Here is an 11,520-nt window from a genome sequence, read left to right on the forward strand (position 1 = left end):
TGTGCCCCCACGTGACCGGGCGGCCGCGCCCCTGCGGCGCACGGCGCCTGCGCGCGCCCCTCTCGCTCGGAGTCAAAGGTCAAGAGGGCGGAGAGGCGGAAGTGCTTCGCGGTCTGAGGCGGCGGTGGGCTCGGTTTGGCCGCCCCCCCTCCCCGTTTCCCTCCCGCCCGAGCTCGGGCCCCGCAGGCCCGGGACCCCCCGCAGGGCGGCCCCTATGAGTGTGTCTCTGGTGGTGCTTCGCCTGGAGCTGGCCGAGTCCTCGCCCGTGCCGGGCGGCTTCTCCTACAGCGCTGCCGGTGAGGGCGAAGTTTCCTCCGGGCTGATCTTCTCCGGGAAAGCCGGGCCTCGACGCCGATCAGCTGGGGCCGGGAGGGCGCCGCGGTGGGGGAGGCCGGGGGCCGTGTGTGTGTGCGCGGGCGCGGGTCGGGGGCGCTGCGAGGCGAAGGGGGGCGTGGAGGGGGCAGGAGAGTGGGGGTGGCGAGCGGTAGCCCGGGAAACCGAGCCCTAGAGGAACGTCTGGGCTCTGGCCCTCTTTCTCTGTGTGTGTGTGTGTATATATGTACACACATACACACGCGCGCGTGTATGTGTATTTATATGTTTAGCAGCTGAGATCCGGCAAACTAGGACGCCAGCGGTTTGTAAGTCAAAGGATGAAGGTGTGGAACGAGGGGAGGAAGGGAGGCTCCAGAGCAGCCCGCGGCCTGGTTGCTCGGCACGGCTCGAAGGGACGGAGCCGTTCAGGTTTGGCTGGTCTGGCTTGGCCGCGGTTGTTTTGCTGGAGCCAGTGCGGAAACTGACAGCCCTGTGAATCACTGCTTCTGCTCAGCTACTGAGATGTCTAATGAGGTAATCCAGGAGAAGTCGCTCGCTGCCGCCGCGGCGTCCTTGGATGGGAAGGCGCCTGTGGAGAGGGCAGCCATAATCCACCAACACATCGGCCGCAGGGAGATGACGGATATGATCATTGAGACGATAAAGCCAGATCCAGGTACCTTCGGCACGCTCTTGTGTGCCCTAGTGCCAAGCAGAAGGGCCAAAAATACATTTCTCGAGGGCGCACGGGACTGTTGAGATAGGCGGAGGAGGGCTATTAGACTGAGCTTATGTGTACTTGGTAGCGTGAGGTCACTCCTCTCTGCTTAATAAGCAGCTGTCGGATTAAGGGCTGATGAGAGCTACCTTCTGGGGTCAGTTGGCATCAAAGAAATGTGGGACCCTTTTTTCCAAAGTCACAGGCATGAGCTTTGTGAGCTTCTTTGCAAAGCTCAATTTCAAGCAATTCCTGAAGTCTGATAATTAATGTTTTATGACCACAGGAGTCAATAAGACTGTAAGCAAATGGTCAGAAATTAGTACTTCTCTCTGGATAACATTGTTACTGGCAGTGTCATGTCTTCTATACAGCACAGCTCAGAACGTTGAGCTGGCCTTCTGAGCAGCTTTTCTGGATTCAAAATCTTCATGGCCTGTTATTAGACTGATAAAACATTTCTAAGAAATTTTCTGCCATTCTTTTGCCCATGGCCCCAAATCAGTTCTCTTGACTTTTTATGAAAAAAAACCCTAAATGCATAAATATGAATTGCATTTTGGAAGTATCCAGTTTCTAACTTGCATGTTTTCTGATTTATGAAAAAGATGAGGTGAAAGTGATGATGGAAAAAGGCAGCACAGCTGAGGCTTCCTCCACTGAGGATTGCAGTAAACATGACAGCCAAAGTGGAGGCATTGGGACTACGCCAGATTCTCCATCGAAGCAGCTACCTGACCAGATTTCCTTTTTCAGTGGGAATCCATCTGTTGAAATAGCTCATGGCATTATGCACCTCTACAAGACAAAGTAAGAAAACCGGTTGTTAATTAATTGCTTGAGGGATCTGGAAAGTTGCCATTACTATGAAATTCCTCTTCCTTTGGGAGGGAAGGGCTGTGGCTGAAGGGCATTTTCTTTGCAATTTGATGGTCCCAAGTGCAATTCCTGGTACCTGGGAAGACCTAGGCCCAGGTGATGGGGAAGGAAACATTGTCTGTGATCTGCTTTTGGTAAGGGAAGATTGTACTGAGTTAGTGTTTAACGCTAGGTGAGGAAGAGCCCTCCAGGTGTCCTGGGTTCCCAGCTGTGGCCATTAACTGTGCTAGCTAGGAATTGTGAATGGCAACCCAAGATATTGGGAGACTAATCCAGGTTGCACACTTCTATATCCACAAAAAATAGCCAAATTTCCTGGGTCCCTGTGTTGCCCTGAATGTATACGGAATGGGTTGAATGATGCTGATGGACTTGGCTCACAGTGGTCTGCTATTTCCGATCTTTCTAAGAGACTTGAGAACAGCCTTCCTGGAATGCAGTCAGAAATGCAGTACTGAGTTATTGATTGCATGCAGGAAGACTCCGTGTGCTTTGTCAATCAATTACAGTCATTCACTTCTGCCGGAAAGCCCCAGGCTATGGCTTTAGTTATACCTCTACTCTTAGAGAGACGTGTTGTGTCGTGGGCATCTTCAGTTGGGCTGCTGTATATCTTTAGATATAGATATATATCTTTACGTGCAAAGCTAACGTTATAGAGTCGAAGCTTCTGAAAGGAGAGTGGACTTGCTGACTAGTCTAATTCTTGCCTTGTGCAGCAAAATGACCTCTTTAAAAGAAGAGGTGCGCCGCAGCGCCATGTTGTGTATTCTCACAGTCCCTGCCACAATGACCAGCCATGACCTCATGAAGTTTGTGGCTTCCTTTTATGATGTCATTGAACACATGAAAATCATCCGAGATTCTACCCCAAACCAGTACATGGTCCTAATCAAGTTCCGAACCCAGGTAACAGCAAAGAGTGACTGCTTTGGGCTGAAGGCAGCTTCCAAACCTTCTGTCTGGTTGCGATCCAGAAATATGTATGCTGTGTGTCTGCTGTTGCAACTTGGGGAAGACCAGAGTCATTTTGACATGGTGTTTTTATTTGTATGTTGCACTTCCTCCTGAAGAAATCCAGGAGGGTTTACAATGAAATAGGGTAACAACGTCTTAAATAAAACTATTGAAAAGCCAATGAAGCCAGTTCTGGGGATTCCCCACCTTTGGTCCTGAATGGGGTTGCACTCTTGTGCCCCTGAATGCTTTGGGGGAGCGATAGCTTGCAGGAAAGTAGGGTTCTTATTGCTAGCTTATCTTCTCCAGAGATGCTCTGCCTGATATCCAGTGGCAGAATAAAAGTGGCTGGCTTTCTGTTTCTGGGGTAACTGGAAATAGCATCAGCCAAACGCCGTTGTCAGCAGCATGGTGTGATTTTGTCTATTTGTCTTGAAACCATGGCTTGCTCAGATTGCAAAAAGAAAAATCTTACCGAGCAGGCAAAACTTAATTAGCTGCTGGCTAAGTTCTCTAAAGTGAAAATGGATAATTGCAGCAGACCAGGAATTGTGCCCAGAAGGCTTTCATCTTCAGAAATGAAGATGTTACTGGTAACGGGACTGGAAACTTCCGAAACAAATGCTTCTTGATTTTGAGAGGGGCAGGGGCTGTGTGAGTACCACTGGCCTGGGAAGTGCTCTTTTTATATGAGCCCCGATAGATGGGGGTGGGAAACCAGCCTCTGACCAATTCTTCACTGTAGCAATTTCTGACCCCCCAAGTTGCTCTCCTTTTCCCCTTTGGCTTCTCTGCAGGCAGATGCAGACAGCTTCTACATGGCTTGCAACGGTCGGCAGTTTAATTCCATAGAAGAGGATGTTTGCCAACTAGTCTATGTGGAAAGGGCAGAGGTCTTCAAGTCGGAAGATGTGAGTGGTCTCTTGTTCTCCGTTTCCTTTCTAGGGCGTGAGGTCTCTCCCCATTTAGCAATCTTCCTGTGCTAAATGCAGCCAAAGGACAAGCAAGGCCAGCGGGAGCCATGGTTGGGATAACATGGTGATAAGGCTCCACCGCCCTTTGTGACACTCCAAGGATGCTTAGTTGTGTCCTAGGATGCCTAGCCGATCCGCTTGCGGAGGATTCCAATGGCTCTTTATGGCTAAAGGGGAGGTTGACTGGCTAGGATGTGCTCTCCTCCTGCAGGGGGCCAGCCTCCCCGTCATGGACCTGACAGAGCTCCCAAAATGCACCGTCTGCTTGGAGAGGATGGATGAGTCTGTCAACGGGATTCTCACCACGGTCTGCAATCACAGCTTCCACAGTCAGTGTCTGCAGCGGTGGGAGGACACCACGTAAGATTTTCATGGGGGTGGAAGGGTGAAGAAGAGCAGTTGTGGTAGAGGTCCGGAGGTTCAAAGCAGAGCAACCTTGTTTGGAGTCCTCAGGACTTTCTCTTTTCTCACTTGCCCAGGTGCCCTGTATGCAGGTATTGCCAGACACCAGAACCTGTGGAGGAAAACAAGTGCTTTGAGTGTGGAGTCCAAGAAGTGAGTGAGTGAGTGAGTCTGGAGCCATGTCTCTTTAGAAATCAGTTCTGCTGCTCAGCAGGTGTTGCTTTTTCAGAAGTAGGAGGATTTGTTTTTCTGCCCTGTACTTCAGCTGTATTGCTCCTTCTCTCACACAGAACCTTTGGATATGCCTCATCTGTGGGCACATTGGATGTGGGCGTTACGTGAGTCGGCACGCATACAAGCACTTTGAGGAGACGCAGCACACCTATGCCATGCAGCTGACCAATCACAGGGTCTGGGACTACGCAGGGGGTAAGCCCTGTTCCTTCGGCTGCTGAGCAGCGCCTCAGGATGGGTGCTTAACTTTGCAAGACCCTTTCCTTAGGGAGCTGTTTTCACTAGGAAAGATCTTTGGCTCATCTAGTTTGCTATAATCGGAAAGGGTGCAGTTTTTGAGAGCAAGAGATCAAGTCTTGGAGCCCTTGTGCGGGGAGAAGGATCCGGTTAGGCTGACTAGTTACGGGCTAGCAAGGTCAGCTCTTTAACTCTTGGCTCTTGAAGGGTGAGACTGAAAGGAGCTGAGAGCTCACCTTGCAAAGATCTCGGTAAGGTGGATCTTCTTCTCCCGTAACACACCTGAAGGTGGGCAGAGGTGGAGGTGACACCTGAGCTGTTTCTTCTGTGATCCAGATTCAGCACTTCCTGGATTTGCCGTAATGCTGAATCCATGGGAGCTTTGTGTTTTCTCTAGACAATTACGTTCACCGTCTGGTGGCCAGCAAAACAGATGGGAAGCTGGTTCAGTATGAATGCGAGGGGGATGTGTGTCAAGAAGAGAAAATTGATGCCTTACAACTAGAGGTAAGCGTGTATTGCTCTTCCTTAGTTTTTGGACGTTTTCATGGCTAACTTAATGGATGCCTTGTAGAATGTTTCTCAGTCTAGGGCTGTCTTCTGAATGGAGTGGATTACTAATTGTGTTGTTACCAGGATGGATAACTTAAAATTGGGTGGGCAATAAGACTTGCCTTAAGGACTGAGCATTTTCGAATTGGCCAGCGATTATTAAGGGAACTTGAGGCAGCTGCATCAGATTGGCCAGCACACCTCTTCTTCTCCCTGGCATGTTGCTTCTGGCCTCTTCTGCTTTCGCACATGGCGATCACCACCAGTGTCGTACTCTTGGGCACCATGTTTTAGCATAGTAACCATGCCTTTCAGTGCTGGTCTCAAGAAACGTGCTTTAGCAGGAAGGTGATGCAATTGAAAGGTGCCTGCTAAAGAAATTTGCCTTTCTTGAACGTGATTTGGAGGTGGTGAGATTCTGGGATGGAATTCCAGCTCTCCTCTAGAGGAAGGAAGGACAACTTGACCACTTTGTCTCTCGTTTCCTTCTGAACGCAGTATTCCTACCTGCTAACGAGTCAATTGGAGTCCCAGCGCATCTATTGGGAGAACAAAATAGTCCGAATAGAAAAGGATACAGCTGAAGAAGTAAGTTCCTTCTGAGGTCAACAGTACATTTTTCCCGTGGATAGCAAAAACCAGGATTTTAGTGTATACTGCTGCAGTGGGATACCTGCACGTGTCAGGTTGGGCTCCTTCCATTTCTGAATGCATGAATTATTTCAGATGGAGCCACCCATTTGAGAAGCCCCTTGTGAAGGGGGCCAGGATCTCAGACAGAGAGTAGAGGTAGCCCAAGCTACTTCAGGGGCTGCTGAGTTTCTCTTCTCTACTCAGCCAGTGTTTCCTCTTCCAAAGCAGAGTAAATCTTTTCTGCTTCAAAGGTAGCTCTGGGAATATTCATCAAAGGAGCCAGTAAACGTGTTGGCTTCCTAACACAAAGTATAACATTTCGCTGCGGTATTTACTGCTAACCCACAAAACGTCCTTGGAAGTATGACATCTGATTGCCCGGGTGATCGTTAATTGGATTCTGGGTGCTCCGAAGCATCCCCTGGCCCTTAAAATGTCTTGTGTTTTTTTCCTTTACAGATCAACAACATGAAGACAAAATTTAAAGAGACTATTGAGAAATGTGACTCACTTGAACACAAACTGAATGACTTACTGAAGGAGAAGCAGTCAGTTGAAAGGAAGTGGGTAACTTTCAGGCTTAGAAGTGGGCGTTCCTAAATAAGTGATTTGTGTGCAAAAATGGGTCTTGCATGTGAATGTGTCTGTAATCCACCCCCACCCCTTTGGATCACCAGGTCTTCATCTTGGTCCAGAATTAGCTTCCTTAGGAGCTGCCTATGCAGCTCTAGAGAGACTCAGTACCTTCCATTGTGTGTGGTCTACTGTCAGGCAATGCCTTGGCAAGACAGCCAGAAATTTCTGCTCCGTTTATCTCAGTAAAGGTTTTTGCTCCTCCTGCCTCAATTTCCCTTCTTCCTGTACATTTCAGATGCACGCAGTTAAGCACCAAGGTGTCCAAGCTCACCAACGAGCTGAAGGAAGAGCAGGAGATGAACAAGTGCTTGCGGGCCAACCAGATCTTGCTCCAGAACAAGCTGAAGGATGAGGAAAAGCTGCTCAAGGAGACTTGCGAGCAAAAGGACCTACAGATCACCGAGATCCAGGAGCAGCTCCGCGACGTCATGTTCTACCTGGAGACACAGCAGAAAATCAACCACTTGCCCGCTGAGACTAGACAGGAAATCCAGGAGGGACAAATTAACATTCCCATGGCCTCTTCAGCTGGTTCGTCCGCAGGAGGTAGTGGGAAGTCTTCCTCCCGGAAGGGGAGAAGCAAAAGGGGCAAGTGAAAAAGTGAGGCGGAGGCGACCGAAGTGACCACTGTTGGCCGCAGGAGGGGTGTCGGGGGCAAAATGGGAGTTGTCTGTTCAGCAAAAATAGGCTTGAAAGTCTAGCCAGGGATCGGTGATCAGTTTCTGGATTCTTTCCTATCCCATTGCACTAACTCGTGGCAACCGACAGCCTTGAAGATGCCTTTTCCTCTGCTAGCTAGCTTGTCTTAGGCAATATGTAGTGGTCTCTAAACCAGCTGCCAGGCTTGGTATACCTCCCCCGTGCTGCATCCTTGGGAACACTGTGTTTCAGCTCTAGGTGTTTTGCTTGAGACCTTCTTTTAAAACAAGCGCAGAAACCAAAACGACGACAGAGCCTTAGGCTTTAGTTCTGCAGCAGCAGGAAGGGCTGTTGCTGTTGCCGCCATCACTTTACATCTTCTGTATTCTGAAAGTTATACTTAAATGTCGGCTTTTCTGACCAGGATGAGGGGGGAGTGCAGTTGGTTGCCTTGGGGAGAGGTGGTTTAGGGCAGGAGGATTGTCAGCTCAGCTCGAAAGGAAGCCTGAAAAGGTGCTGGAGGATATCAGGGCTGCAGTCCTTTGACTGGGGAGCCTGCCAGGGAAATGTGCCTCCCTTTCTTGATAAGCTTTTTGTCCTCATGGTCGTGCTGCAGCAGTGGCCGGGGTTCAGTTCATGTCATCTCCCTCCCTCCCTCCCTCCCTCCCTCGTGTTCTCCCGCCATGCTTGGCCCCTGATGATGCATTATGTGGGGTATTGCCACATCCCGATTCCCATCCTCGCCATTTTGGGCGATTTTCAGCGAAGTGTGTTGGTGCACGCTTGCCTTGTCCCCAGCTCATAGTTCCCTCCCTGTCCCATGCGTGTCCATTGCACGATTCCAGGCACAGCATTCTGCCACAGGAAGGCACTTGAACGTGACGAGTAAACCTCTCTTCTCCTCCCATGCCCTCAGGTCTCTGCTGCTGCGAACCACCTTTTCTCAAAAGGAGGCACGTTTTGGGAAATAGGCGCTGGGGCGTTGGTTCTGCCCGGTTTTGTGCAGGCATCCACAAAGGAAGGACGCAGAGTCCAAAGCATGGGCCTAAAAGCTAACAAAGGGCCTAGCGCAGGCTGGGGAGCTTGGGTCTTTTGGCAAAACACCAGGTTCCCTGGGTGCAGGCTTTGGCTGGGACATTCTTCATAGCAGGGTTGCGCTTAGCAGCCAACGTTAGATCCAGATCCAGCTAAACACCTGGTGAGTTTTAAGAGCATTCAGTTTGCACAGTAACTCGCATCACCCACCGTTCCTTCAGCGCAGGGTCTGGTCCCTCTGGTCCAGGGCCAAGATCCTGTGTCGTTGCTGTTCTGCCTCTTCTAAGCTAGAGTCGAAATCCAGGACTTGTTCTTGGCTTATGAAACTTGGCTTCTTTGGGAGCAGCAAGTCCAGGGGTCAGGTGGGGGGAGGCTGTGCAGTGGGGAGGAGCCAGATTGGACAGATGGAGAAGCTGCGCGCGTGACACTAGCCTGCAGCACCTTGACCTTCCCATTCTTTGCAGTCCCATGGTTTCTGAGCTTCTCGACATAGTGTTTTTCCTAAGTAAAAACCATAGGGCGAAGGCGTTTTAAAATTCAGTGCGCACGCATGGCATAGGGTTGTCCCAGAGAATATGAGCCATGATATCTGTCACGCAGCACCTTCTGAGGCTATTTTTAAAAGGATCCTGATTTTTTTTTGCATTGCATTGCATTGCCTTGATTGTTGCTGTGTTCTCTTTTGCTTCCTTCCTGCCCTCACCAATTTCCCTTGAAATGAGGAGGAAACGAGTGAGCGGCTGCACGATCAGACGTGGAGAGGAGGAAGGTCAGAGTTCAGAATTAAATAGGAGCTGGGTGCACCGAAAAGGATAACTTCAAAAGTACATTTTTATTAGCAAACTTGTTATCCAACCATTGGGGGAGTGTTTCTCAACCTCGGCCACTTTAAGCTGTGCGGAGTTCAACTCCTGGGAGTTGAAGTCCGCACAGCTTAAAGTGGCCAAAGTTGAGAAACACCACATTGGGGTGTGAACGAAGGTCTCCTGTTGTGCTGTTGCTTCAGCCGAGAGGCTCCTACCATAACTGATCAAGATCCAGATAGTTTTTAGAGGGGTTTCCTGTTCTGTGATGTAACTGGAAGATCCCACTTACGTACAAGTAAGAGCCATGTGAAATCCTCCCATTGGCTTAGCTGAGAACCACCTGCCTTTTCCAAGGGTAGCGCATAGCTTGATTGGCACTTATAACACCCATCAGTGTCTACTTCTTAAAAAAAAGATCTGGACTGTAACATCAGCAACGAGACTATATTAAACTGGATAAAAGAGAATCTCTGATATTTGTGCAAAACATGCCTATCGGTTGTAAGAATGCAGCGGACAATGCCACGAAGTCGCCTATTACAGACAAGCTAGGGTTTGCTTAATTATAGTTTATTGGCCTACTCCAGATGGCTGGGCTCATTCAACAGGTTAGAACACAAACCGTAGTTTATAGACACAGTATCGAGGCCCGCCCATTATGCAATTCTTTAGTTACCTGGTCCTCCGTTCTCCTTAACAAGGTTTATTTCTGAGTCTTGTTTCTGAAGAAAGTGAACTTTTTGAAGCAAAGCAAGAAAAACAGAGTTTCTGGCAGGAAAAATCTCCCCTTGTGTGCTTCCAGCTCCATTATAAATCCCAGGGAAGAGTCAAAAATGGGACGGGGGTTCAATTGTGCAGTTGCTGCTGCTACCTTGACTCTTTGGGAGCCCCCCCCATTTGTGTGGATCTGTTTAGCTTCTCTAATTAAGATGGACCGATGGATTTACTGCCCTGACGGATCACTGTACTGTTTCTTTCCTAACCCTCCCGATAAAGATACTTTTGTGAGGAAAGAGAATTTGTATACATACAATGAATGCCAAAGAGGCCGTAAGACAAAGAATACATTGAGTTCGAGCAGCCACTTCCAACGACGGCTCGGCCCTTTGTCACAGCAGAGAGGAAGTAGCGGGGACCGGCCCTTGCTGCTGGGCACCCCGTGCAGTCTTGGCCAGCTGATCCACCAGGCGCGGAGGGACAAGGGTCCTGGGGCAGAGGTTCCCAAAATCACATTCTGATGAAGTCCAGCTATTCCCCAAACTCAGGCTGCCCACGTACTTTGATGTCTTTCAGGGGGGCCGGGTTGGTAATGACCGTTTTAAGCTTTACTCGGAGCAGGACGTTCTTGCTTCGGCTGGTTCACGGGCGTTAAGCCCCGGCCAAGCAAACGCACCAGGGTTTAGTGCGTCGCTGGCCAATAGCCAGCCCGCGTCCAATCCCGTAGTCGTTTCGTTCTTCGAACGGCCATAAGCGACGGAGCCCAGTGGCTTTGCAGATGGGCCGGTGCATCCTCTCCTGTAGGCCGGCCAGGCGACTGGGGAGTCTCTGGGGCTCTGTTCCATTGGGTGACCAATGGAAAGTGCCCCCCTTGCCACTCTGATGGTCCTATCAGTGTTTGTTTCCCCCTCCCTCATGACCCAGCAGAGACTTGGTTTTCACCTTCAGTATCCAAGATCCTTAAGTTTTACCTTAAGTATCTTACGCTGCAGAGTGAGCAAAAACAAGCCTTCCGCTCTCTCTCTCTCTTTGCGCAGTGAGTCGTGCATTGTAAACTCCCCGAAGGCAAGGCCCTCGCCTTTTCCTAACCCCGATCTGTCCGTCTCCCGAAGGCTGGTGGTCTTTCCTTGCCCCAGCCCAGCTTCCTCCAAGCGAGTCACTCCCAATGCGGTTTTTGCAGCTACAGAAACACCCAGAGATCTGGCCCACCCCGTGCCCCCTATTTTGCTGAACATCCAGTTTGTGAATGAGTTCTGGGGAATCACAAGGTTGCTCTTCTCTTTTTTTCCCCCCTCCTCCCTTTGTCATAACCATCGCTGGATATTTGAACGCCTCCTCCTTCCTTCCCTCCAGCAAAACAGGAAGCAAACTCGGTGACACTGACTGAAGAGCCGGGGAAGAGAAACTCTTCTTTTCTTCTGTGAACTCTCTGACTCAAGATGTTGCTCCCGATACTTCCCTGCAGCTTTTCCACCCCACTACCTTCCAGATAAATGAAAACTACAACTGCCTAGGCCGGTCTTTCCCAACCTTGGCGACTTTAAGATAGGTGGACTTCAACTCCCAGAATTCCCCAGCCAGCAATGCTGGCTGGGGAATTCTGGGAGTTGAAGTCCACCTATCTTAAAGTCGCCAAGGTTGGGAAAGACCGGCCTAGATGACTGGCGTCCATCCATCGCGTGCGTACACACACAGATGCACACACGCAAATGCACCTACATACATATAATAATTCCCGCGTTGTGCTCTTGGGTTTGCCCCAGCCACGGCCCAGTCTCCGCAGACT

General features: G+C 50.0%; 1 protein-coding gene across 2 annotated transcripts; it reads left to right on the forward strand.

The window, feature by feature from the left end:
• The first annotated feature begins 60 nt into the window (after positions 1 to 60).
• Positions 61 to 9,489, forward strand: BRAP (BRCA1 associated protein). 2 transcript variants are annotated; one of them, XM_088135129.1, is made up of 12 exons: positions 61 to 296; positions 830 to 991; positions 1,642 to 1,843; positions 2,632 to 2,821; positions 3,667 to 3,780; positions 4,055 to 4,203; positions 4,323 to 4,398; positions 4,536 to 4,674; positions 5,114 to 5,223; positions 5,767 to 5,856; positions 6,361 to 6,464; positions 6,773 to 9,489. In XM_088135129.1, exons 1-12 carry the CDS (start codon positions 215 to 217, stop codon positions 7,131 to 7,133), a joined length of 1,779 nt encoding a protein of 592 aa, XP_087991255.1. In that variant the 5' UTR covers positions 61 to 214; the 3' UTR covers positions 7,134 to 9,489. The 2 variants fall into 2 exon arrangements, with proteins under 2 accessions (XP_087991255.1, XP_087991256.1); XM_088135130.1 differs by having other exon boundaries at positions 66 to 296; positions 606 to 991.
• The last annotated feature ends 2,031 nt before the right edge of the window (positions 9,490 to 11,520 follow it).

This window comes from Python bivittatus, unplaced genomic scaffold (assembly GCF_059951505.1).
Source record: "Python bivittatus isolate LINGU-HERP-01145 unplaced genomic scaffold, Pbiv_v1 ctg000100_np1212, whole genome shotgun sequence".
Lineage (NCBI taxonomy): Eukaryota > Metazoa > Chordata > Lepidosauria > Squamata > Pythonidae > Python > Python bivittatus.